Genomic DNA, 26,628 nt, shown 5'->3' with positions numbered 1-26,628 from the left:
TGAACCAACTGAAGCAGAATCTCTAGGACTGAAAACCAGGAATCTACTTTCATATGCTGCCAAGGACTTCTAGTAAGCGCATCTGTAGACATGTTTGTATACCACGGACTGACTCCACATGCTCTAAAAGCCGTTGATTCTTACGGTCCTCAGATTAGGCTCCTAGTCAGCACACCTACAACAGTGTGCTGACCCAACTGAGTAAATAACCCAGGCTGTGTGCTCATGAAGGGCATCATCCCTAACAAATTCCATGACACTGCCAATCCCCAGGGGGTGCTCAGTGATTCTAAACCCTGCTGCATGCTAAAATCACCTAGAGGATTTAAAGACATTCATGCCCAAGGACCCACCCCAGATATCCTGACTTCACTGCTTGAGAGTAGGCCCTGGCTAGTTTTTAAAGCTTCCCCAAGTTATTTTAATGTGCAACCAGGGTTCAGACCACCCAAAGATGTTAAATATTAGCATCTATGAGGCTTGTGCTTTCAGATGAGAATGAATAATTCCCGCCCTCCCTTCCCCACGGTAATTGGGAGAAAATGATGTCATTTAAATCAATAGCACCCTCTTCTCTGAGAACTGTCAACCCCAATAGCCCCTGACAGGTGGCTCCTTCACCCACGTCGCAGCCAAAGCACCCCGCTCTCCCTACCACAGTTGACTGGACGTAGGTTTGACCCCTGACCTGTGACCCAGTTTGAATGGATCTGCTGTCTTCTGAGACAGGGAGCCAGTCACTGGTTGACCCCACTGTGGACTGGAGGACTGGGGTAGCAGTTTAGGTCTAAGTGTGCTAATAAGGAGGCAGTGGAGGCAGGCTGCCAGGAGAATAAAGCCTGCACACAGTGAAGGACATGAGGGAGGGCGGGACACGCCGTGAGGCCAGCAGGGTCACAGGCGCCTTCCCAGGCCTAGGTCCAAGTCGCTGTGGGACCAAGTTTCACTTCCTGACCTGGGATCCCGGGAGACACCTCTGTGTCCTCTCAACCCCTTTTACTTAAGCCAGCTGTAACTGGCCTACTCAGGACACTCACGCTACCACTGAAGATGTCTTAGACACTGAACACAAAGTTGCTGACTTAAGGATGAGATATAATTGAGTGCTTCTGAGTATCCAATAGAAGAGAATATCAGGGATGGGATTTGTAAACTAAACGCACATTTACTGTCGATCACTGAACCCTCACTGAGCACAGCCACTGCAGAGCATGGTGCTTCTGGGGTGGGCGGGGAGGGCAGGGGAGCAGTGGGAGACAGAGACCACTCAGACTTGGATCCTGCCTTCAGGAAGCTCACCACCTCGCAGGGGCACTCAGAGAGATTCACAAGCAGAGGACAGGGAAGGTAGTGATAAGGGCCCTGAGAGGACCAGAGCACCATGGGCATTCTCACTACGGGGATCAAGGAAGCTCTGTGGCAAAAGAGGCATTCACACTAGCTTGGAGGAATGCGTGAGATTAGGATATATGAAGATGTAGGGGGAAGGGGCATTCTGGAAGGAGGAGGCCATGTGAGCCAAGGCCTGGAGGTAAAAAGCATGGAGACAAGAAGTTCAGTTTGGCTGCAGCAAGGTGGGACAGAGGCTGTGAGACTGTAAAGGCAGCAGTGTCAGAACTCAGGAAGCCCTGTGAACCAGGCTGAGGCACCTTGGAAGGTCCCAAGGCCTTTGCCCAGCAGCCCTCCTGCTGTGTTTCAGGCTGCCTGGCTTCACTGTACCCTAGCGGCTGACAGAACGCCAACAGTTACACTCACATCTTTACAGCATGTGACAGTTGGCAACATATTCTCATACATATTATCTCACTCACACTAAGGTATTACAGTGAATTAACCGGCCCCATAAGGTATGCGATCTTCAAAGAAAGCGCAATCCTCCAACAGCCATTTCCAACCTTCAGGAAGGACTGACTTTTGGATGGCAAGTGCTTCCCTGGGCCTCTCAAATTCTGCCACCTGGGAAGAGGCTTGTGCCTACCTGACTGCCAGGATCCTCCTCCTGATCTCCCTTGACGTCTGGAGCAGGGGCTGGTGTGACCGTGACCGCAGGGAGCTTGGCCGGCTCCTCCTCTTTAAAGGATAAACATGGGATAGGTCAGAAGAGTGTGCTGGGTGCTGAGTGCAGCTGGCAGAGATGGTGGGAGTGGCTACAGGGCTATTGGATTTGTCCACTTCAGGGTCTCAGGGCTGTTTGGGGCACTCCCCGTGAACCGGAGAAGGAAAATGATGTGACATCCTGTCCTGTCCTGTCCATAGAGATGTCTGCACATGAGGACAGCTGGCAGAGCTCTCCTCTCTCTCCTAGGATTTCCAGGCATTTACATCCTGGCACTGTGGCCAAGGATACTGTGAACAGCTTGGGAGAGAGTGCAAAGCCCCACCCTCAGTGCCTGACCCTTCCCCCTAACCAGCTGCATGGAGAGGAGCCCGATGCTTTCCAAGGCAGCAGCTAGGGAGCCTTGGAATAGGATGGCGGGAAAGAGAATCGCAAAGTCTGGAGATCTGGGTTTAGGTACAGGCTCTCTCACTTCTTGGCCGCCTGGCTCTGGACAAGCCACTTGATCTCTCTGAGCTTCAGTTTCCTTGTCTACAGAAGGGGAACAACGCTGCTGTACCTGCCTGCTGGGCGGATGAGGCAGGCCTGCGGTGCTGTGCAGAGCTGTCTCACTCCGTTGTCCCAGCTGCCACGCGGGTGCTGGACTTCTGTGTTACCAAACCCCGACAGCCCTCCGTGACTGGGGTTGCTGGTCTCAGACCAATTCCCTAGCAGCACTGTCCTTGTGTAGAAGCAACAGGAAGAAGAAACAGAGTCCAACAGACTCTCATCTGGGACAAGATTTAGCAAAGAAGTTCAACACCCTCGCCAGGCCTTGCCTACCCTATGAGGGGAGTACAGAGGGGGCCGTACAGAGCTGCCCTCGGGCCTGCAGCCACGTCAGCAAGGGAGCACAGTGGGAGAAGGAGGCCGGACGGCAGCGGGCACAGGGCAGCGCTAGCTCGTCACTCCGGCTGGCTGGCCCAGAGAGGGCAGAAGGCATGCCCAGACCCTGGATGACGGGAGGCAGGAAGGCGGCAGGAGAGAACCAACTGGTCTCACCATCCTCTCACCTTCTGGTCTGCTCTCTGCTTTGGCCTGAGGTGTGGCTTTTGCCTCCTGAATCAAGGTCACCTCCTCCTTGTCCTTGGAGGGCCGGGCTGTGAATGAGAAAGGAAACACGTCTTATCCAGGACCGCAGTGTCTCTGCTACACCCTTCAGCCAGCCTGGTCAGCTGACAGCCAGAGCAGCTGAAATGGGTGGAAAAAGTCTGGCCTGGAACTTGCAATATGCAGACTCTGGTCCTCCTAGGCCTATTCACAGTGCCCAATTCCCAAACTTTTACCTTAAATTCCCTACACTGTCACTAACTAGCTATGACCTTCAGCTAGTCACTTCCCCGCTCTAGGCCTATTTCTTTCTGATAAAATGACATGATTAGACTTGGGGGCAACAAATAGTATTTATGTCCTTTATGAACTCATGTGATTGATGACTGCCTGGGTGCTGAATTGAGAATTCTGCTCCAAGCTTGGCTGCAGAGCACCATGATTCATTGGTGATGTCTGAAATGGGCAGGGAATGGGAAAATAATGACAGGGAGGTGTTCCTGCAACCCTTGGACTAGACTGTAAGGTCTGCGGTTTACCGTCTATGAATTTACTAGAAGTTTTGCTCTGGCTCCAGGGGCACTACTGTGGCCATGTTCATAAGCCTCCCCTCTCCAGTGGGAAAGGGAAATGACGGATCGTCAGGCTCCTGTCACACTCCTTTCGACCTCAGACACCTGGAGCCCAAGCAGAGCCTCCTTCCAGACCCCTGTGCACGCCTTAGGCTTTGCTGGTTGTCCACAGGGCGTCATGCACAGAATAGTGCTGCCCTGATTTCCAGAAAATAAACATGGGGAAGTCAACTCTCTTTGAATATGACCATGTTCCCGGCAACATGCCAGTGCTGCAGGTGTGTAATTTCAGCTGAGAGGCACAGAGACAGGTGCAGGGCCTCAGGAGGGTCCTGCTCACGGCTGTGTAGGCCGCGAGCTGGGGACAGGGCACAGGTGACAGAACAAAGCCACAGCATCTATTCTGGGCTCCAGGCTGGCTCTGCCCGAGTGCTGGGTGGCCTTGGGAAGCCTGTGCACCCTCTCTAAAAAAGCAACAATATGATATACTCGGAACACTGATGTAGGGGTCCAAGGGACAAAATAAACAAAAATACTTTAACTGTTGCAATTAAATGTTGCTATGTTAGCTTAGATTTTGGAGGCAGATGCCTGGGTTTGAATCCTAGTTCTGCCACTTGCTAGCTGTGGATCCAGCAGGGTGATCCTCTGTACCTCAGATTCCTCACCTATAAAATCTTAAGAGAGTTGCTGAAGGAATACATACATTTATATACGAACATGCTTAAATCAGCACCTGGCAGCTACAAGATACTACGTAAGTGTCCGCTATGACAATGATGAGCCGACAAAACTCGCTGAGAGCAGCTGTTCCACCTGGGAAGCATTTCTGCACCGTTGAGGCCCAGCATTCCAGAGGGTCTGCGTTAGAAGGGACCCTGAAGATGCTCTAGTTCAGAACACCAGCATACTGTGAAGATTTGGGAATCAGACTCTGCCTGGGTCCAGAACAGGTCCAGAAACAGAAACAGGCCCGGAGTTTCCTTCCCTCACCTGTCTCCTGAACAACCAGGGTGGGTCAGCTGCAGCTGCCTCTGGCAATTGGCTCCACGCCACAGAGCCGTCACTCTGGCACGTGTGACCCCTTGAGGCATCCCATCCCAGTGGGCCTGCTCAGCAGGTCCCATCAGAACTGAGATGTCAGGAAGTGGGTCCTGCACTGCCTCCCTCATGCAGACAGCTCCAGTGCCCCACAGACACTGATCAAGCACTGCAGTCTTTTGGTGAACAACACACAGCTTATCCAAGGGCTCCCCTGGCCCCAGTCCTGGTACCAAGAATGCCTGTGAACTGTTGCCTGGAGGGGCTGGCAAGAAAACCAAGTTTCCCTCTTTCCTCCTCCTTCTTCATCACACGCCCTAACCTCTCATTTCCCTTGCCACTAATGAATGCAGGTCAGCTTCAGGGCCTTTCTCTGTTTCTTTGTCTCTTTCATATACATACGCACACATCCATGTGCAATCACCAGAAGAAGCATGAGGTTCTAGAGAGGTAAAGCCCCTGCGCAGGGTAAGAGTTCAGACCACGGATCAGCCCTGTGGAAAGAGCTGGAACCTTGGAAAGGGCAGAAACATCTGGATAGCCATCTGAAAATAGCATACGGAAACACAAACATATATCTGGAAAGTGCTGGGAACAAAGCCCCTCCTGGATGGAATCTCAGGGTGCAGGATCAGGGCCGACTTCTCTGAGCAGGACTGCACGCCAGCAACACCAGCAAATCTTCCCCAGGAGGGCCGTTGCATGCCCGCCACACACCCATACAAGACACGCTTGTCTTCCCGGGGATGACGGTCACTGGCTCCCCCAGCGCTTGTTTCCTCACATGGCCTCTCGGCTCTCAGTGTGGCCGGATCATCTCCTTAGGATCAATCTCCTCTGACCTCGGCCTGGCCTGGACATGGCCTGGACTTCACATAATCCTGTTAGGACAAGTAGGCCAGCGGCAGCTGCTGGTCATGGAAGAGGCTCAGGTGGGGCCTCTGAAGGCCCATTCAGGAAAAGGGCTTTATCTTTAGGACTTTACTAGAGCCGGCAGTTCCACAGAAGAGCCAGGCCTAACCCAGGGACACAGCTTCTTTCATGGTGCCCTGGCTGGATACACCCCCAGCACTGACCACCCACAGGCTGCCGATGCTGCAGACTCTACCCTGAAACCCCAGGGGTGCTGTTTTTTTTGGAGCTGACATAGGGGTGGCTTCTCCCAATGTCTGTGGATGGTCACCTTCGAGATTTTGTAGAGAAGGTTTGATCCCCTTATCTCTGACTCTACTTCTCACAGTATAATATGCTTGTCTTAAACACCCAATATCCTATGTGAAGAAGATGGTGCAGGGTCTGAGAAATTCTGAAGCCCCTAAACTCTGTCCCTGGGCCTCACGGGTCAGTCTCTGGTGTCACCTTCAGCTCAGTCCCCAGCCACCTGCCCAACTGCGCTCCAACTCCCTGGCTTCTGCCCCAAAGCCAGTTTTCTTTGGCGGGCCTCCTGCCTGGCTCCAGTGCTGCACCAGCGTCCCAGAGACAGAGGTGCCCCGGGAGAATAGGAGAGTACCTGAGGATGCCCTTCGGGGCCTGCAAAGTGTATCCGAGACGGCTCTCTGAGGAAGCGGGGCAACAGGCAAGATGCGGTAGGTGGATGGTGAGAATCTCAGCTGTTTCTATCACTTGTCAAGTTGGACTTTAGCCTCCACTGCACTTTGGACCCTCACGACTCCCAGAAGTGGTTCTGCTGGCTCTCAGGGTGTCCTTTGGGATTCCTGGCTGGGAGAGGGGTCAGCCAGCTTCCTAGGACTCCAGAGCTGAACGCAGAGCAAAGGAAGGTACCAGCCAGAACTTCCAGCCGTGGGGCCCCACAGGAGGTGCCCCCAGAAGCAACCCTGGCCACACGATCCGGCTGGAGACTGTGGGATGTCGGGGCTGACTCACGGGAGTGGGCTCTGCAGGAAGTCACTGAGGGCGGCCCCCACGTAGAGCAGCGCAGGGCACATGACCCTCAGGGCCACTCACTGCGGATGAACCCTGTCGTTTCACAGGAGGGACAGAGAGACAGGGAGGTGGTGGGTGTGCACAGCCAAGGACCTCAGCTCCTCAGGGTCCTCTGGGTAAGGCTTCCCACCACCTGCCCTTACCACCCACCCTCCCCTGCTAGCTCTCCTCCCACTCCCACGCTCGCCCCACTGCCTCTGTGTTTCACAAGTCCCAGTTCCCGTCCAGCTCAGAAGGGAAGGAGTGGACAGGGAGACCACGCAGGTCTGGGCAGGCCTCGCTTACCTTCCCCCAGAGGGTCCAGGCTGTGGAGCATGAGCTGGTAGATGGTGCTGCGGATGGTGCTGTTGTGCAGAGAGGCCGAGCTGCTCCCTCGGGTCAGCACGGACGAAAGCTGAGCAGGAAAGAGCCGCACAGGCCTCAGTGGGCCCCCGTCCAAGCCAGGGGAGGAGCCGCAAGGGGGGGCCTCACGAAAAGTAAAGATCGGGAGCCGTATCTCAAAGTCCCCTCTCCCTTCACCTCAACAGGAGAGTTACAGCGCTTCCCTTCTCAGCCTCCCCTCAACTCTTCCATGACTGGTTAATTCTACATACCAAGTCATTCCCCAAGCTCTTCGCAGGGAGCAGACGATGTATATTAAGGACACCACATTTCTGAGGGTTTGTCCATCCCTGCAAGTCTCTAAGAAACAGTCTCACCCACACACCTCACAGACAGCCCTGCCGTGCACGCGCAGAGCCCCTGACAGTCCGCAAAGAACATCCTGGTGCTTGTCACTGCCCCACCCCAGAGACAGGCAAGGCTATGATACCCACCCACGGAAAAACTGAAAACTCAACAAGGCTGAGTGCTTAACCGTCTTTGGGGCGTAAATGAAGGAGTTAAGACGAGGACCCAGGTCTTCGGAATCCAGCCTTTTCTTTTCTACCCATGTGCTCAGGAGACCTTCACAGGTATACACATACACACGTCTGTATGTGCAGGCACACAGATGTGACACATACTCATTCCTAGCGTTAAAAAAGAGACCAAAGGCCCAAAATGCAGTCACTTGTGCTCTGCTCACATCACCAAACTGAAACATAAAATACATAACCTAACTGCAGTTTCAACCCCTCCCAGGAATGTACTCTTAACCAGTGAGTTTGGAATGACCTGGTTAGCACACTAGTGAGGTGATCTACTGATAGACCCCCCAAAGGAAGGTGACCTTGCCTGAAGCAACCTGGAACTCCTTTCTATTTGCTAAATGGGATGCTGCCCAATTCAGGAACCACTGAATAAAGCCAATCTGATCTTTAAACTTACTCGGTTGGATTTTTTGTTCATTTTTACAATAGTGACACACACAGAAACATCATCTGATTTACAAGGAAACACCCAAAGTCAGACACACCGCTCGTCAGCCCTCCCTTTGCCAACCCACCCTCTGGATCTGAACTCTTCTGCCATCTAGTGGCTATGGTCACACAGTACTTCACTACAGGCCGAGGAATTTTCGTAGGATGGGGGAAGTTTCATTCGGGACCCAGCCTCTTCTAAGGTTCCCATACTTCTTCCCAAATGCCCCACAGGCCGAAGGCAGCTGAGACATAGTTTTTCAGAAACCTCAAACCCCCTTGCCCCACCCTTCATATATTTCTCTTAGTTCATTCCAAAGCCACAAGTAATTCGGCTTTTAGACCAGAGTGTTGGGGCTACAAACTGGGACTTGAGTTTGTCTAGTCCAGACATTTTACTGATGCAGAATCTGAGGCCCATGCTCACACAGGCAGTGAGCAATGACATTCTGGGCTTAGCTCCCAAGCTAGCGCCCCCTCCAAGGCCACCTGGAGGTGACAGTCCTTCTGGCTCCCTCCCTGCTCACCCTGACAGAGTTCCCAGGAGCTTCCCAGGCTTGAGCCCAGCCCAGGATCCCCAGCTTCTGGGCCACAGTGCCCCAGGTCTGTAGTCATCCTCTGAAACCCTGCAGTGGCCCCCTGGGCAGACTCCACATGGCACCCACCTTCAGCTTCTTGTTATCCTGCTGCTCATCCACCACAACTGTCCCATCGCCCAGCTGCAAACAGGGACAGGAATCACAAGATGTTTAGAGAGACCCTCACCCTTCCTCCCTACTTTCCTCTCTCTCCAGGGAGCCCTCGTGGGGGACACAGAAACATACCCAGACATAACCTGGCTTCAGAAAATGTTTCTAACATGTCCCAGCCTGGCCTTCCACAGTCTGGCTTCAGTCTGCATGCAGTATTCCCAGTTGAATGTGCCCACTCACTGAGGCTCACTAACCCCACCGACAGCTGTCTTTCAGTCCCCCAGTGCCACCCTCTTCACCCACCTCAAAACCCTCATCACATGGTCCCTCCTCCTCTGTTTGGAACCCACTTCCCCCACCCCCCATGGTTCAGGCCTGCATTTATATGTCACCTTCCTCTGGGAAGCTAAGGTGTGCATCTAATTCTCTCTTATGGACGCCCATTCTTTTCCTTCATAGCACCTTCCCCAATCTATTTGTAAGCTATTTGTATGGGATACCCTGGTGGCTCAGACAGTAAAGAATCTGTCTGCAATGCATGAGATCTGGGTTCAATTCCTGGATTGGGAAGATCCCCTGGAGAAGGAAATGGCAACCCACTCCAGTATGCGTGCCTAGAGAATTCCATGGACAGAAGAGCCTGGCGGGCTGCAGTTCATGGGGTTACAAAGAGTCAGGCACGGCTGAGCAACTAACACTTCACTTTCATTTGTATGCTGGCAAACACAAAGAAATTGACTGTCCCACTAGAACCTTAAAGATAGACTATCTGTTTCATTTATGATACCTGCTTATATGCCAAGCATAAGAACTCTGCCAGGCATTTTTAGCAAGGATTCAGTAAATACTAGTTGAATCAGTGAACAGGCTCCTATAGATATCTAACCTATTCCAACTCCTAGTCCCCTTGTTCATACCTTTCCTCTCTGCCTCAAATGCCTTCTCCATTCCTCTATGCCTACCAATTTTTCCGAAATTTCTGGGTGAATTCTTACATAAAGCTTTCCCAAATGGTCCCTTCCACCCCTGCTCCAACCCTCACTTCACTGTCTACAATACCTCTCTCCTCGAAAGTCATGTAACAACAGTGAACACAAAAGCCTGGCTCTATAATCAAATAAGTGCTAGTGTCCTGGGGAAGCTGCAGGGCAGCCAGCAGGGGAGGGGGACAGACCCAGAAAGTCCAAGACGAAGAATCGTTAATCCACAGTACTCTGCATCACTAGCTTGCCACTCTCACGACAGAGGATGAGGTGGTTGGGTGGCTTCACTAACTCAACGGACATGAGTTTGAGCAAGCTCCCAGCGACGGTGAAGGACAGGGAAGCCTGGCATGCTGCAGTCCATGGGGTCGCAGAGAGTCGGACGTGACTGAGCACTGAACAACAACAGCAAGTGCCATTCGAACTATCTTTAAAACTCACTGCTGTTCACACGCACTAGCTGTCTATGCAGCGAGACCTCAGATTTTCTGAGCTATGATACAGTCCTCTCTGTTCTCCAAACCTGCGGCACAGTGTCTGTACACAGCAGAGGCTCAGTAGAGGAGAGCTAGATGATGAGACGTGCCAAGTGACCTCCAGGGCCATCTGCAGACAGCAGGGTCACCAATGGCCTCCCCCAGTAATTGTCTTTACCTTACCACTGCCTCCTCCACCCCATCAACCTCCATGGCAAGAAGCAGAACTGGACTTACTACACTCCCATCTCGGCCTGATCAGAAAATGAAGAAAATGCTGCCTGATTCGGGGCTACCTGACATTTATCCACCCAATTTGCTCATTCATTCAGTTCTTACTTTCTGAGCACCTGCTGTCTACCTGGAACTGTCCTAGTGTTGTGGGGATACAAAGGTGTCCAGGGCGTGGATTCTAGTTACAGAAAGGAATCAAGACCAACGATAACATCAACACATGCCAAAGCAGAGTGTGCCTGAAGAAATGAGACATAGATAAAGGTACTGTGCTAGGATGGACATGGAAGCCTCTGAAAAGCAGGTGAATCTAGGTAATCTTTGAAGGGTGGTAGAGGTTTGGATGTTTGGACACACACTGTTGAATGGATAAACGAACATACAGCGAATGAAACAAAATAGAAACCACCAATATGACTATGAAGGGGGCACTGTGGACTTTTTGGACAAATCTGTTCTTTCATGACACTGGGATACATGAGGTTACAGCACCAAACCCCACAACCCAGCTAGCTCACTATTTATTATGTCCAATTCTCACCAGTGAGTTCTTAGAAATATGAGCTGTCAAGCTACCCTGTGGGATGAGTGGTTCTGTCCACAAAAGGAAAGGAGAGACTGACTTTGGCCCCATGAAGCACATGCCTAATGATTTCTCTTCCATTCAGACTTATTTAAATCAAAGTACTTCTCTATGGGTTCACTCTTCCTTGTACATATCAACATCTTCTACCCTCGGTAGGCACTTCTAACTTTCTGAAGCCCTTCACATGCATTTTCTCACTTGACACTAACTCTATGAAACAGACAAGACTAGTATGATTGCTATCTTGGCAGATAACAAGAGACGCAGAAGGCGTCTGTGACTTGCCCACACTCACAACAATAGTGTCAGAATTCCCAATCTCCTAATCTCTTTTCAGAGCTTTGTTTTTGTTGTTATTTTTACTAAATCACATGAAGTCAAATTTATATTTCCTAGTGGCTCTGCTTCAAATTTTTGACATTTCAGGTAAGTGGATGTAAACATCTGCCTACATTTCAGTGTGACAGATGGGTTGATATATGGGTACTGGTTCCGGCAACGAGGTGCTTTCAGAGAATGCCCTTATTACAAACACATTCCCCCATGTACCTCTCACACCACACCAATCAGCCCCCTCTTTCTTCAGTCCCACCACCCCACCGTCTCCTCATGAAAATTAACCCAGAGGCTGAGGAAACTAAAGATGTCTTTCATACCAGCCAAGCCCCCAAGAGGCATTTTGATGAGGATGAGTGACAGGGTCCCTTGCAGCCACTCATGGGAATGTTGGCGAACAGGGCAACCCCTCAGGGGGCTTGTCCTCCCCACCTCCAGTTCCTATCTCCCACCCACGCAGCAGTTAATCACTGACCTCTCCCTTTCTAGATCATCCAAGACACAGTTCCTAAACTGTACATGGTAGTCTGTGATATTTTTTTAGACATTCATTCAATAAAGATTTTCTAAATCCCTGGTCTGAGCCCTAACTTCACTGAATACAGTCTAGCACCCTGATCCACTCATTTGTCTAGGCTGGAAACCTGAAAGTCTACCCAAATTCCTCCCCTCACAGCTCATGTACAACTGTCAGACCTAGCTCCTGACAGTCCTCAAATGTGGCCTCATTTCTCTATTCTCCTGCCTACAATCCCGTAACAGTCTCCTGACTCCTGGTCTGTTCTTCTGGTTCACTGTTCACCCCTCAGCCAGAGTGAATTTCTGGGAGAAGGACATCAGGTCCCTTCCCTGCACCTTGGGGGCCCAGTGTCCTCAGCGGGGAGTCTCCTCAGCTAAGCATATTCTAGCTTTCTGCTTAGCTGCAGTCCAGTGCTTGCCCGACAACAACAGAATGTAAGCCACATGTGTAATTTTGATTTTTTCAGTGGTCACATTTTTAAACAGTAAAAGAAACAGGTGAAATGAATTTTAATAATGCACTTTAACTCAATATATCAAAATTATAGTTCAACATGTAATAAATTTTAAAATGTTAACAAGCAGTTTTACCTTTTATCTCATACGTGTGTGCTCATTTGCTCAGTCATGTCCGACTCTTTGAGACCCCATGGACTACAGCCCGCCAGGCTCCTCTGTCTCTGGGATTTCCCAGGCAAGAATACTGGAGTGGGTTGCCATTTCCTCCTCCAGGGGATCGTCCCAACCCAGAGACTGAACCCACATCTCCTGTACCGGCAGGCAGATTCTTTACCACTGAACCACCTGGGAAGCCCCTTTTTTTCAAACTAACCCTTTGAAACCCTTTCATACTTACAGCACATTGCAATTCAGACCAGCCTCACTTCAAGAACTCGGTCGCTAGAAGTACATTATTAAAATTAGTTTCACCTGCTTTTTTTTTAAACTGTTTAAAAACGTGCCTTGGCACGCGTAAAGGCCAGGGGAAGGAAAGAGGGTGAAGCTACACTGGCCTTTACACACGCCTAGGAGACTCCTATCCCTTCTTCCATCAGCCAACCCCTGCCTGTCCTTCAAGATTCAGCTAAGCATCACTTCCCCTACGAAGCCTTCCTTGACTTTCTGTTGAGATGTCCATTCTCAGCAGTGCTAAATCCCTCAGCACTTAACTATATCATTACACGTGATACGGTAAAGTTTAGTCTTACTTTTCTGTCTTCCCCACTAAAGGGGAATTTACCACAGAACTGATAAAGCTTAAACTTCAGGGTCCATCTCTCCCCTACACAAACCCTTTCCAAGGCCTCATGTTTAATTTTGTAGCAATGGTTTTATATTCCTTTTCTTAAAGAGTGTCAGACCCCACAAAACCTGGATCAACTCCTGTTCCTCTGACAGGCTGAGCCGCTTGTGGGCTGGGACAGTGTCTTATTTCTGACTGTATCCCCAGTTCCTACACAGGTCTCTGACAAAGAGAGTCCATAAATATTTGCCAAATAAACAAACATTGGAGTTCTTTAGGGCTTAATCCTAAACTCTCTCTCTCCCCCTCCCCCTCTCTTTCAGAGCAGCATCAGCTGGTCCTTGATTTTAATAACCATACATTTGTTGGTAATTCACAAATTTCTACTTGCAGCCCTGACTTTGTTCATAAGCTCTAAGTCCACTTGTGCAACTGCCTCTCAGAGGCACCCACTTGGAGGTGACATAAACCCTCAAACTCATTCCAGGGTACGAATTTGTGTCTCCCCCGAACCTGTTCTTCCTATACTTGTCCTTTTCTCACTAGATGGCGCCACCATCCACCCTGCTGCTCAAGCCAAACTCCTTGACTTCCTCTCACTGGCCCTCCACATCCACGCTACCACCAAGTCCAGATGATTCCGTCTTCAACATACCTCTCAAAGATACACACACAAATATATGCTGGATAGCTACAATAACCTCCTAACTGGACTCCCTGCTTCCACCCTTGCACACCTACCATTCACTTTGTACACAGCAGTTAGGTAGTAACTTTAAATATGATTCCTCATTACATCATTTCCCACTGAACTTCAGACAAAACCCAAACTCCATATGTGAACCACAGGGCCCTGACGAAGCAACTGTCCCCTTACTCACTAAGTATCTGTTGTTGCTATTTAGTTGCTAAGTTGTGTCCCCATTCTTTGCAATCCAATGGACTGTAGCCTGCAGGCTCCTCCGTCCATGGGATTTCCCAGGCAAGAATCCTGACCTCTAATTCTTTCCTCTAATGCATCAAGGTCTGTCCCTGCTCTGAGTCTTTGCAAATACTTCCTTGTCTTCCCCTATGGAGCACGGGGAGGAAATCCAGAAGAAGCCTCATCCTCATGTCTACTTAGACTTCTCCCCCAAAAGGCCCCCCCTTGCTCTCCCTGGCTGAAGGGGGCCCACTGCCTTTGCTCTCCATCACGTGCACTGCTTACTGTCTTCACAGCACTTTTACTTGTTTATCATCCACATGCCCACTCCCCCACACTAAAACATTTTCTGTCAGTTTTATATCTCCAGTTTATTCAGGTGGCAGAGCATCTAGAAATCATGCTGTTTTTTTGGAGAACACCATGATTACCTAATTTCATATTTAATCCCATCACATACACTAGGGAAAAAAAGATTACCCTGTTGTGTGAGTACATGAGATTTTACACACATCTATAGAAAAAAATAAGTCATTCTAAAATGTGTGATCAGATATTTGAGTTTTTCTGTTAATATTTGCCTGTTTCTTATGATTCATTTTCTCCTCTGCTAGCACCCAGCAGCAGATGAATGCTGAAGCTTAAGAAAATTTTATAGGGAAAAGAAGCCTTAACACTGAGGATTCGATTCTTGCCATATTTTCCTGATAACTAGGGGGAAGCTGACTATTATTTAAGAATTTAGGGAACTCTTGGTGGTCCAGTGGTTAGGACTCCATGCTCTCACTGCCAAGGGCCTGGGTTTGATCCCTGGATGGGGAACTAAGATCCCACAAGCCGCATGCTGCAGCCGGAAAAAAAAAAATAATAGAGAAAAACAGAGGAGGGAACCCCTCAGACTAACTAGGATGAGTGCTTTGGGAGCACTGTGGATTATCTGCAGGCTAGCAAGGGCAGGCCCACAGAGGCAGGGAGGGCGCTGGTGGCTGCTTCTTGTTCACAGCAGACAGCTGGCTCTCTGGCAGCACAGGCACTGGAATAAATGTTAACCCTGACAAGAAAGGGAAGACTGGTTCCTAAAGAGGCACCAGGTTTGTCTGCTTGGGATTCCTGTCCGTTGGTTTAAAAAAAAAAAAAAATCCCTGCCAGGAAGAAAATAGCCTGTAGCACAATGAAGAAAGACTGACAGACTTCTTCCTGGGGTTTCACATTCTGAAGTATGCTCACGGGCAGAATGTGGATATGGGGTTTCCAAAGGAGGCTGGACCAGTCTCATTCCCCACCTTACGTATCGTTTCACCACTGATGCTCTGTGGTGAAGGGCTGTCTCGCCAACCAGAATCTCATGCAGACAGCCGGTTCTTTCTACCTAAGCCTGCATGCAGGATCTCAGTTCCCCAAGCAGGGTCTGAACCTGGGCCATGGTAGTGAAAGCCCAGAATCCTAACCACTAGGCCACCAGAGAACTCCCGTCTTGCAGGGTTTTACTGAAAAGTTGTTGAGGTGATGTACGTATGTCATAGCCCTCCACAAGTGTGGATTCCTTTCCCTACTCCCTTTTCTCTGTAATCTGGAGACCCTGACCTGTCAGAGGAACAGTTTGTTTCCCTGAGGAAAGAACCAAATACTTATAGAGCTTCTGCTAGGGATGAGGCATTGAGCTTAGCCCTTTGGGAGCTACAAAGATTATTTCCTCTATTTAACAGCAATGATGAGCCTAATCCCATGGCCACACCTCACCCCCGGCTGCCAAGAGAGGAAGGGAGAGGCCCAAGTGTCTTTCCTGTTCCTGGGAGCTGGCTCCCACTGCCCTCCACTTCTCTTTCCCCTGCTTAAAGTTCCTGAGCAGCGGTGGCTCAGACTCCTCCCAGCCCTCCTCCTCCTCGACTCCTGACCACTCTGTCTGCCCTTCCCTACTCCTTACTCCCTTCCCTCTGGGGCGCGGCTGACTTACTAAGCCTAGCTTCCCTGCCTTCTCCAAGTGATGCTCAAAGGGACCCCTTAGTCAGGGAAGAGGTGCCAACTGATAGGTCAGTGTGAGTGGGGCACAAGCATGCTTATTTTTGAGTTGAAGGTTCATAGTTAAAGTCACAGTGAGGTAATTTGCAGGGGTGAGTACACACCCTTGCATAAACCACAAAAATGAGTACCAGCACAGAAAAGGGGGTAGGGAAAAGAATCCACACGTGTGGGGGCCCTGTGACATATGTACATCATCTCAACAACTTTTCAGTAAAACCCTGCAAGAGAGGAGTTCTCTGGTGGCCTAGTGGTTAGGATTCTGGGCTCTCACTACCATGGCCCAGGTTCAGACCCTGCTTGGGGAACATGGCCAAAAAAGAAAAGAAAAACACAGACCAAAGATTGGATTTTCAGAGAATTGCTTGAAGAATTCAAACAGAATGGCTTGCCTCAGACTGTCAGTGAAGGACAGGTTAATTTATCTCCCTCTAACAAGACCATAGGTCTTGGGCAGCCAAACACAGACATAATGCTACAAGCAAAGGGAGTTACCCCTCTCTCTGGCTATAAGAAACCTGGGGTGAAACTGCAAATCCACATGTTTTCAAAAACCATTTCTAAACAGTTATAGCTTCTTAATTATTTGGACTAATTTTTAGAAGGCAGCTGTTCTTGCCAGACAGTCCTAACTACAGGTTTTCAATTTTAAATAAATACAAATTTACTTTCAAGGACAGCCAGTATTTCAACTTGGTTTTTTTTTTTTTTTAATAATGCTGTTAATTAAAATTCATACTGGGTCCATTTTAATAAACAGATAAGAACAGCTGTAATTAGCACTGGTCTCACTGCTTGGCAAAGAGCTGCTACGAAAGACCTTGAACAGTCTTTAAGTAAGTTACAAATTCTCTTTTGAAATCACAATTATACTTTACTTGTTTGGCAAGCTTTGTCTAGTTCTGATAAAATGGAAAATCGAGAATCTGCAGCATTTAAAGGAAAACAGAATTACTATGAAGGACTGGGAGGAAAGTCAGAGGCATTTTGAGAACTGCTGGTCTAGCATACACCAAACCACAGATGCTTCCCAGAAAAGTAGCAGGATTCACAGCCACCTTCAGCAAAGCCTGCCCTGAGAGCTTCGTTAGGAGAGAGGCCCCTGTTTGTTTAAACGAGGTAACGCTCTCAGCCTCCTTTTCTTTTTGAAGCCTCTGGCTTCTTAGAGCAGTCATCTGGGAAGATAGCACTGAATGGGAAGTTAGGATACCAAGGGTTCCCATTCCAGTTTGGAAACCTTCTGGCTATCCAACCTTGGGCAGGATATTTCTCCTTTTTGAGCCACCACACAAATGTACTAATTGAAGGTCAGTTGATCAGACAGATAACCGCTGTGTTGGGCCTGCCAAAACTGAACTCACTTAGACACAGGACATTATCAATGAATGTTAGAGCTAAACAGAACCTTTTCATGATTAGTTGGACTCTGTCATTTCCCCCAGAGATGGGAAGGGGTCTGTCCAAGGTCACACAGTTAGAGGGGGCCTTGGATTAGAATCCACGTTTCTCAATTCAGCCCCATGCTTTGAACACCACACGTTATCTCAGAAGTCCTAAAGGAATTACATTTCATTTCCTTTGTACCACGTAGCTCTGAGATGTATTGCTGAGTTTGGTCTCCATCCTGCCCACTCATCAAAACTGTGCTGGATTAAGCAGCTAAGTCCTTCTACTCTTTGCACGCAAAATTCTGCTCACACTAGTGGCTTCTCTGAGATCTGAAACAGGCAGGCTATGAGCCAACCTTTGCCCAAACTCACCTTTAGGAGCATGAGAGAAATGAGGTCTGTGTTCCCTAGGGTACTCTCACTTTTGAGTCTCAAGGAACAAAAAACTTCGGGATGGATGTTAAGAGATCACTTCTCCAGTTAAATCTCACTGTCCAGATTATTGACTCAAGCAATGAATTTAGCAGGAAAGTCCCTCACAGAGGCAGAGAAATTCTTGGAATGGAACTGTGGAGTCAGAAGAAAGCCCCAGAGCTGGAGCTCTCAATATCTGATCTCCAGTCAGCACCAAAACAGAGCTCTACACCCAAGGCTGGCTTGTCAGTGGATGAGAGGAGCTCCCACCTCCAATATTTTAAAAACCAAACAAAACTCAAATAACCTCCTCCTTCTCAGACCCTAACCAAGCTACCAGCCCTGCACCCCCCCGCCCCGGTCTGGAATGTGGACAAACAGGATTAAATGAAAGTAAGGGTGCTAGATAAACCCTAAACACCATGCACATGGAAAAGATTATCATTTTTCCCTGCCTGATATCTCCTTGGACATTCTCCAAAGCGCAGTTCAAATGTCATTTCTGAAGACCCAATCCAACCAACCTGGGTTCATCCTAGCTCCACCAATTTTCTCTGTGACATTGAACAAGTGGTTTAACTTCATTAGGCCTGTTTCTTCCCCTGCCAATGGGGGATCATAATAATAACCATTTTATGGGATGATTAGGTGTTGACCCAAGGTCATTCTTGCAAAAGGCCCAGCATGGCACCTGGCAGAGAATAGGACTCTATAAATATTGAATGGACTGTGAGGGAACCAGAACACTCACTCATCTCTTGAGGTCTGATCCAGCATTTTTCATTCTTCAGTCCCTGCCTTCCCCCCTGCTCTTTTGCCCAAAAGGGGCTAAACAAACCTTAGCCAATCTGCTCTTACCTTGCTGAGGTCCCCTAGGGCCATGACCTTGGCCACTGGCCTCTTGTTGAGCTGCTCCTTCACCCAGAGCTCAAGCTGTTTGTTCCACTTCATAGTGAACACATAGAAGGCATAAGCCAGCAGCAGTAGCACGCTCTCCCACCATGCAATGAGGCTATCCAGGAAGAAGAGGATGAGCATCATTAGGTCAAAGATGTAGAAGGTGATGTCACGGAACAAGGGCCACCAGGTGAGGTTGAGGATCTCCCGGGAGAAGAGGGCACAAGTGCCAATGACAAAGAGGATGTTGAACACCGCAGAGCCCACTATGGTGCCAATGCCCACATTGCTGTGGGAGATGAAGACGCCGATGAGGGAGGTGAAGAGCTCGGGGGCAGAGCCTCCAGCAGCCATGAATGTAGCACCGGCCACATCCTCAGAGATCTGCAGCTTGTCTGTGATGACGCCCAGGGCGGGGACAAAGTACTCATCGCAAACGATGGCCAAGGCTACAAACACATACATCATGCCAAAGATGTGCAGGACCACCCAGCCCTGCCTCCGCTCCTCCACACTGAACAGGTCTCGGGGGTACTCTGCCTTGGGGTGCAGGTCCGGCCGCCCGGAAGGCAACACTGAGGGACCAGGAGTCTGTGGGATCACAGCTGTTGTTCGACTGGGGGAGGGGGCAGTGGGTGCAACTGGGGCTGGCTCCACCACCAGGCAGTGGCGGACCTGGATGGTTGGATTTGGCCTGACCCTGGGAGTTGCTGGGGTGCTGGGTGCTTTGGAAGGGTTCTTCAAAAGCCCCCTGAAGGTGGTTGAGGATATTCTGATGGTCGGTGCACTGGTTCTGGACAAGGGATTCCTGACGTTCCAAGCAGCAGTCGAAGCTCTGGCTTCTGCTGGGCTGCCACGTGTCACGGTGCTTACTGTCACCTGCCCCTCGGAGACGGCCGCAGTGCGCTCCAGGACCGTTCCCCGGGGTGTTGTCAGGGGGTTTTTTCCCACCAACCCCTGGTGGTTGACTGAGCTGTTACTGTCCAGTCTTTTGGGGGTAGGCAGGACCTTCTTTTCTACCACATTTCTTGGAGAAGTCAAGGTGTCTGTTTCTAAGTCACTTAACAGGAAGGTTGGGGTGTTATCAGTTATTCCCTTGAGAGGACCTGGGGTGGTTTTCTCCACTAGTCTCTTGCGGGGGTTGGTCTCCAACATTTTCTTGGTTGCCATAATTTCACTGTCTTTCATTGTTGTTCTGGAGGAAATCCCATGGCTCCTTGGCATTGTCATGAGTGTGGACGGGGCATAACTGTTTACCATCCTACCAAGTGGGGATGGGGAGTATTTCTCCACCTTACCCCTGGATTGAGTTGGGCGGGAGCTCTTTACTTCTCCCCTGGGTGTCTCAGGGGTATAATTATTTACCATTGGTCTGCTTTGAGTGTAGTGATTCAGTACTCCTCTGGCTGTGGCTGAGGTGTCTTCCTTCACTTTTCCTGTGCCTGTTGGTGCTGGGCTGTAGTTATTCTTGGGTATTGTTGGAGTGATGCTGGCTGTTCTTCTAGGTGTACTGGGGGTGTTCTTCATTGCTACGCCAGGTGTTGTTCCATCTCTGCCTGCTGTGGCTTCGGGTGCCCATGCCTCAACCTCCAATTCAGAGCTAGGTTTTGAAGTCTCACTGCTCACTATCATCATCTCCTTGTTGGAAAGGTCCCGGCTGGCTACTTTTACAGGATGTTGGGAAGAGACTGCTGCCCACAGTGTGGGGAGGCCCTGCGGGCTCTTCAGGTACTGGTAGGTGGAACCTATGATCAACATTCCCAATAGGAAGAGGGGGCGACTCCAATGAAGCCGCTTTGGCCAGAGTGACCGCCTCTCCTGTGCCCCCATCCTGATCAATTTCCCCATGATGGCCAGTTATGCCTGGCTATAGAAAGCCTCTCATTCTGTCCACAGGAAGATGGGGGATGCTCTGGGATTCAGATTAGAAATCAGAGAAGTCCTCCATGAAGGACATGGAAGAAATCCTCCATGAAGTCCAGCCAGGGGGTAACCACAAACCTAGAAAGAAAAAAAAAAAGACAAGGTTATTTGCTCCTAAAAGGACAGCTGGGATCCACCAAACCCTCATCTGGAAGAGTGACTATTCACACAGGGGCCTTTGCTGTGAAGGTAATTGTTTCTGCTGGGAAAACAAACAAACAAACAAAAAAAAACCCTATCCTTTGTTCCAGGAGACAATGCTTCCTCATGGGAAAAAGAGCATCTCAGGGTCCTCATTGCTGCGTAGGCATGCCAGCAGCCCAGGTTCCTGAGCTAGGTCTACCCAGTCCTCCTTGGGATCCTTGCAAAAGTTCTGCCCACACTCCTCAGGTCCAGCCAGAGTTGCTGAGAGCTCAGTCATCTGTAGCTGGTGCCCCAGGCCACAGATCTTAACTTATTAAAGGCAAAAAGGAAGTAAGGAGACATGATTTTAAGATTTAGGCAGAAAGAGGCAGTAATGGAAAGCAGTCCCAGAGATATCGAGGCTCTATGTATTTTTACTGGACTGACCGAAAATGATTCCACCATCATTCAGAGAGGACAAAGCCTAAAAGTCAATGTCAGAAAGCTTCCTAGAAGTTTTATGTGGTGTCATGGGAGGAATATGGGGAATAGAGTCAAGGGTTGGGTTCCCAGACCTGCTGCTTACTAGCTGGGTCACCCTGGACAGGCTGAACCTCAGCATCTGTAAAATGGGCATGCTAACATATACTTTGATTATGCAAAGATTATCTCTGAAAGGACATCTGGAAAAGAGAAACTAAGGACCCAGGATCAGAGGGAGACTTATTTTTCAGTAAATTCTATTGTTTAGTCTGTTTAACCTTTTTATCATGTGTGTATTATAACTTTTTAAATTTAATTTCATAGAAATAATAATAGCAATAACAATACCTATGTCACGGGAATGTTGGAACAGCAAAAACATATAAGGTCTATGAAAACCATTGTACAGAATCAATGCCCCATATGGGTTAATTTTATATAAGGACTCAGGAGGGAAGAATATTTAAGGCCCAGTCCAAGTAAATATTAAATCTCTAATCAACATCCACAGATTATTACAAAACAATAACTAGAAATTATCAGTTTTGCATATAAAGTAATATATTAGAAATTAAATGAACAACATAGAATCTTAGGTCAGTAAAGGCAGAATGAATTACATCATTTAACACAACTCCCCATTTGAGACATGAAGAAACTGAGGTTCAGAGAGATGTGACTTGCTCAACATCACACAGCTAGTGAGCAGCAGTGCAGATGAGCTTTCTAAGGAACCAGTCTTTCCGGACATACCACTCTAATTAGCAATGCAAATACAGCTGTTTTAAAATGCAAAAAGAGAACTATGGAATAAATGAATTTCCTTCTTTGTCCTTGATTCTTATAATTGTCTTTCCACCATCTCCCTGTCCACCCTATCCTTTGCCATATAGTCAACACTCTGAATCTGCTAAAGAAACTTTGGAGAGTATCTCCTTCTGATGTTATGTAACAGAGCTGAGCTGGCACCCCAGCTGGTCCCTCCTACCTAATCGCATCATTTACCTTCAAACCTGGACATCTGGGTGTCTTCTCAGTTCTGGAAACTTGTCAGAATCAGGGTCTTAAAGAGTGGGTCTGAAGCTGTACAGCAGAAAACACCCCATTCTCCTGTCCCCTGACCCTGTGGAACCCTAATTCAAGGCAGGGTCAGGTGTGAAGGGCGTCTCAGGGGAAAGATATCCAATCCCAGCTAATACCCGCCTCTAAGAAGCTTATCAGGGCATTGTACAAGTTCTCAGTCCCACTGCCTCTACCAGAGCCTATGAGAGTAGACCTTCCACCAGAGACATAGGTGGATTCTCTGTGGGCCTCTGCATTCAAGTGGGAAATGGTGGGAACTTCTCAAACTTATTTCTAAGCTCTGAGAATGAGCAGGTATCAACGGTTCCCATGCTTAGGGGGAAGACAGATTTGAAAAGATTTAGAAGGCACTCTGGGAACCAAGAGAAAATGTCTGAGGCTTAAAAGATCAGATGACCTCAGTTAGCACCAGGCTCTGTTTGCTACTGTGTGATTCTAAATGTAATTTAAATGTAAATGCAGAGATAATAACACCTGTCCTACCTATCTGTAGGGTATGTGAGAATCAAAGTTAAAAATAAGGGAATATCCACTCAATTTCGCTGTGAATCTAAAACTGCTTTAAGAAATAAAATCTATTTTTAAAAGTCAGGGAATGTGGAGGAAATACTTTATAAACTATAAAGCATTTCACACATAAAAATATTTTATCAGGTCTAAGGGAAATTCTTGGAGGAGAGGGCACTGACAGATCATCTCAGTGCCGGTTGGTACATATTGTCAACTGAAAAAAAATACTCAACCTAAAAGTGGAAAATTGGTACTTCCCTGGAGGCCCAGTGGTTAAGAATCTGCCTGCCAATGCACAGAACACAGGTTCGATCCCTGGCCCTGGATGATCCCACATGCCAAGGGGCAACTAAGCCTAAGTACCACAAACCACTGAGCCCACGTGCCTAGAGCTTGCGCTTCTCAACAAGAGAAGCCACCGCAGTGAAAAACCCGTGGACCACAACCAGAGAGTAGACCCCGCCTGCCGCAACAAGAGAAAGCCTGCACACAGCAATGAACACCCCATACAGTCATAAATAAATAAATAAATAATGTTTAAGTGGAGAATTATGTTTATTTGGGGCATTACTGAGGACTTAACCCGGAATACAACCTCTGAGATAGCTCTGAGGGACTGTTGCAAAGAGCTATAGGAGGTGCCAGAGTTTTTGCCAAAAAAAAAAAACCCAAAAAACCATGTAGTCAAAATCAAAAGATTACTGCCAGTTAAAGAAAAACAGACATCTCAAGTTGAGTTTACCAGTTTTCTATGTATGGAATAGTGCAAGAATCTGGGCTTAATGAAATTACTCCTTTGATATGCACCTTACCTATGGTAGTGAGGGCAGCGGCAGAGGCCAATGGCTCGATGGCCCTAACATCCTTTGTTTACTGATATGGCAAGTGTTATTCTTTGCCCATAGCACCTCCTCTAGGTCATAAATCTGACCAACATTTAGGAGGCATTTTATGACCAATTTTGTCCCATGGCACTAGGCCCGTCAGTTCAGTTCAGTCGCTCAGTCATGTCCGACTCTTTGCAACCCCATGGACTGCATCATGCCAGGCTTCTCTGTCCATCACCAACTCCCGGAGCTTGCTGAAACTCATGTTCATCAAGTTGGTGATGCCATCCAACCATCTCATCCTCTGTCATCCCCTTCTCCTCCTGCTTTCAATCTTTCCCAGCATCAGGGTCTTTTCCAATAAGTCCGTTCTTTGCATCAGGTGGCCAAAGTACTGGAGCTTCAGCTTCAGCATCAGACCTTCCAGTGAATATTCAGGACTGATTTCCTTTAGGATTGACTGGTTTGATCTCCTTGCAGTCCAAGAGACTTTCCAGCATCTTCTCCAACACCACAGTTCAAAAGCACCAATTCTTTGGATCAGGCAAAGATTCTGTTGATAGGTTAATGTGCTAATTTTGGATCAGGCCCTATTGATAATCTAAAATTCTCTGGAATACCCTTGCAGCCCAGTGGTTACGACTTTGTGCTTTCACTGCCCAGGGCCTGGGTTCAATCCCTGATCAGGGAACTAAGATCCCACAAGCCACATGGCATGGCCAAAGTAAATAAATAAATAAATAATTGTTTTTAAACATTCTCTGGATCTTCTATCTTACTAGTTTATTATGATTCAGGAAATATTTTCCCTTGCTGCTTCTTCCCGTACCTCAAGTGGCATTATTACAATTATTCTATGCAGAGTTATATATACGATCAACTGCCTCAAGACATTTCACAGTAGTCCTAGTGTTAATTGCTCAGTCATGTCCAACTTTTTGCAACCCCACAGACTGTAGCCCGTCAGGCTCCTCTGTCCATGGGATTTCCCAGGCAAGAATACTGGAATGGATTACCATTTCCTTCTCCAGAGGATCTTCCCAACCCAGGGATCGAACCCAGATCTCTTGCATTGCAGGCAGATTTATAGTCTAAGCTACAGGGAAGTCCTTTAGTCACCACTAATTTTTTTGGAGGCTTAGTTACACATTGGTTTATGTAAGAGACAACAATCTCAAAAAATAGATAGGATATAAAAATACAGCTAGGACGTTAATAAAACCATAATACAGCAGAGAGAAGCACAAGGAATAAATAATTTGAAAACAACAGGAGATAAAAAAATTAAAACAATGAGTGGTAGAACTACTTGTAATCTGGTTGTAAGAAGCCATTAAGTCCACGGAAAGCCAGCTAGAGAAGCCAAATTCTAGAGGGATAAGGTAAAACAAAAAAGATAATGTTTCATCTTTGTTTACAAAGGGATACTTTATCGAGTTGTTACAGGTCACGGTGTAAGAGGAAAGGTTCTCTGGAAAACAAAGATTTAAGAACCAGTATATTTCATGAAAAAGTTATAAAATTATAAATCATATTTATCTGTTGATTCAATCCCATGCAATTAATTCTTGTTCATCTGGATGAAGTCCCCAGGTTTTCCATTAGAGTTTTGTAGTTTCTTACCCAGTTCAGTAATATAATCCAAAAGTCATCAGAAATTTATATTTGTCAAAACGTCTTTTTTATGAATTTTCTTGGAAACCTTCATTTTATAGCTGCATCAGAGTAAAACAACAATTGAATGCAAATGACAAAAGATTTAAAATGGCATGTTTAAAGATAGGATTACAATACAATTAACAAGAAGCTTGGATATTTCTGCAACATACAACATGTTAAGATAATAACTAGAATATGACTGATACTACCAGGATATGTCAAACTTTTAGGAATTCCATATAAACTGAAATATCTATATTAATGACATCTAACCACACAATATAATCCAGGAACATTTATCTCCAATCACTTAACAATACTTCTCAAATAATTTAACACACCAAATAAGCCCAATTAGTTTAATATTCCTCTCTTCGGGATGTTTCAGAGGCCCTTTGAAGCATCCCAAAGTTAGCTGGAAGTCAAAGGAACTTTATTTAGAATTTGACTAGAGGAAGTTTGTCAAAAATATCAAAAGGTCTTAAAGCACTTGATCAAATAGGATCATAGGCCACTGTGAAACAATACTTACTTTCCATCCAAAGTGACAAAAAAAGATTTTTAAAACAAACACAGATTATTATGAAAGCAAAAAACCTCAAAATCTGTTGTCAAAAGTAGCTCAACATTCCAGGAAACCTTTGCTCTCTTAACAGAGAAGAAACCAAACACTAATCCTGCACTAGCCCACTCTCAATAGAAAAATTCCTTTACCTAATTAAATTAATCCAATCCCGGCCTAGCATGTACAAAACTTTTTTCTCAGGGCTTCCTTTCCAAAAACCTTCCACAACTTTTATATTATCTTTTATTTTTCTTTTCCATTTAGAAATAAGCAGCTTGAGCACAAAACCACTTTCCCCTTAACAAAATGCACTTCCATTCTCCAGACCTTTTGCTAAAAATACACATCCTATTTTCCTTGATGAAGGAAATACTGAAACATTTCCTTTATTATTTCTAGTAACTTTAATTACATCTTATAATTTTAACCCTTAAGAACCTTGATCTTTAGGGAAAACCAACAGCAAGTAGTTGTATACTTTTTGTCATACCAGCATTTCCTGGTTGGCAAGTTTAGGAATATTCTATCTAAACACAGATCTCCTCATGGCATAATTCTTTTTCTCAATGTAATGCAAGACATGTGTCTAATAAACCCCAAACATCTTTAGTTTTCCTCTCATAGGAAGACAAAAGTAGATAAACTTAGAGCAGTTTAATAATTAATATTCCAGTATTTTATCTTATTTAAATATTCAATGAATT

General features: G+C 47.4%; 1 protein-coding gene across 6 annotated transcripts in view; it reads right to left on the bottom strand.

The window, feature by feature from the left end:
* The window catches only part of SLC24A1 (solute carrier family 24 member 1), a 78,047-nt gene that overhangs the window by 29,722 nt on the left and 21,697 nt on the right, over positions 1-26,628 (bottom strand). For 4 of the 6 annotated variants that reach the window (XM_043470841.1, XM_043470837.1, XM_043470838.1 and 1 more), the window contains 5 exons: positions 18,713-20,752; positions 8,708-8,761; positions 6,988-7,096; positions 3,109-3,195; positions 1,979-2,070 (listed from right to left, as the gene is read on the bottom strand). In XM_043470841.1, coding sequence (XP_043326776.1) covers positions 1,979-2,070; positions 3,109-3,195; positions 6,988-7,096; positions 8,708-8,761; positions 18,713-20,599 — 2,229 coding nt within the window. In that variant the 5' untranslated portion in view covers positions 20,600-20,752. The remainder of the gene's footprint in view (positions 1-1,978; positions 2,071-3,108; positions 3,196-6,987; positions 7,097-8,707; positions 8,762-18,712; positions 20,753-26,628) is intronic. The other 2 variants (XM_043470840.1, XM_043470842.1) reach the window with 2 other exon arrangements.

Source organism: Cervus canadensis, chromosome 6 (assembly GCF_019320065.1).
Source record: "Cervus canadensis isolate Bull #8, Minnesota chromosome 6, ASM1932006v1, whole genome shotgun sequence".
In the NCBI taxonomy this organism is placed as follows: domain Eukaryota; kingdom Metazoa; phylum Chordata; class Mammalia; order Artiodactyla; family Cervidae; genus Cervus; species Cervus canadensis.
This window is presented reverse-complemented; position numbering and strand designations above follow the sequence as displayed.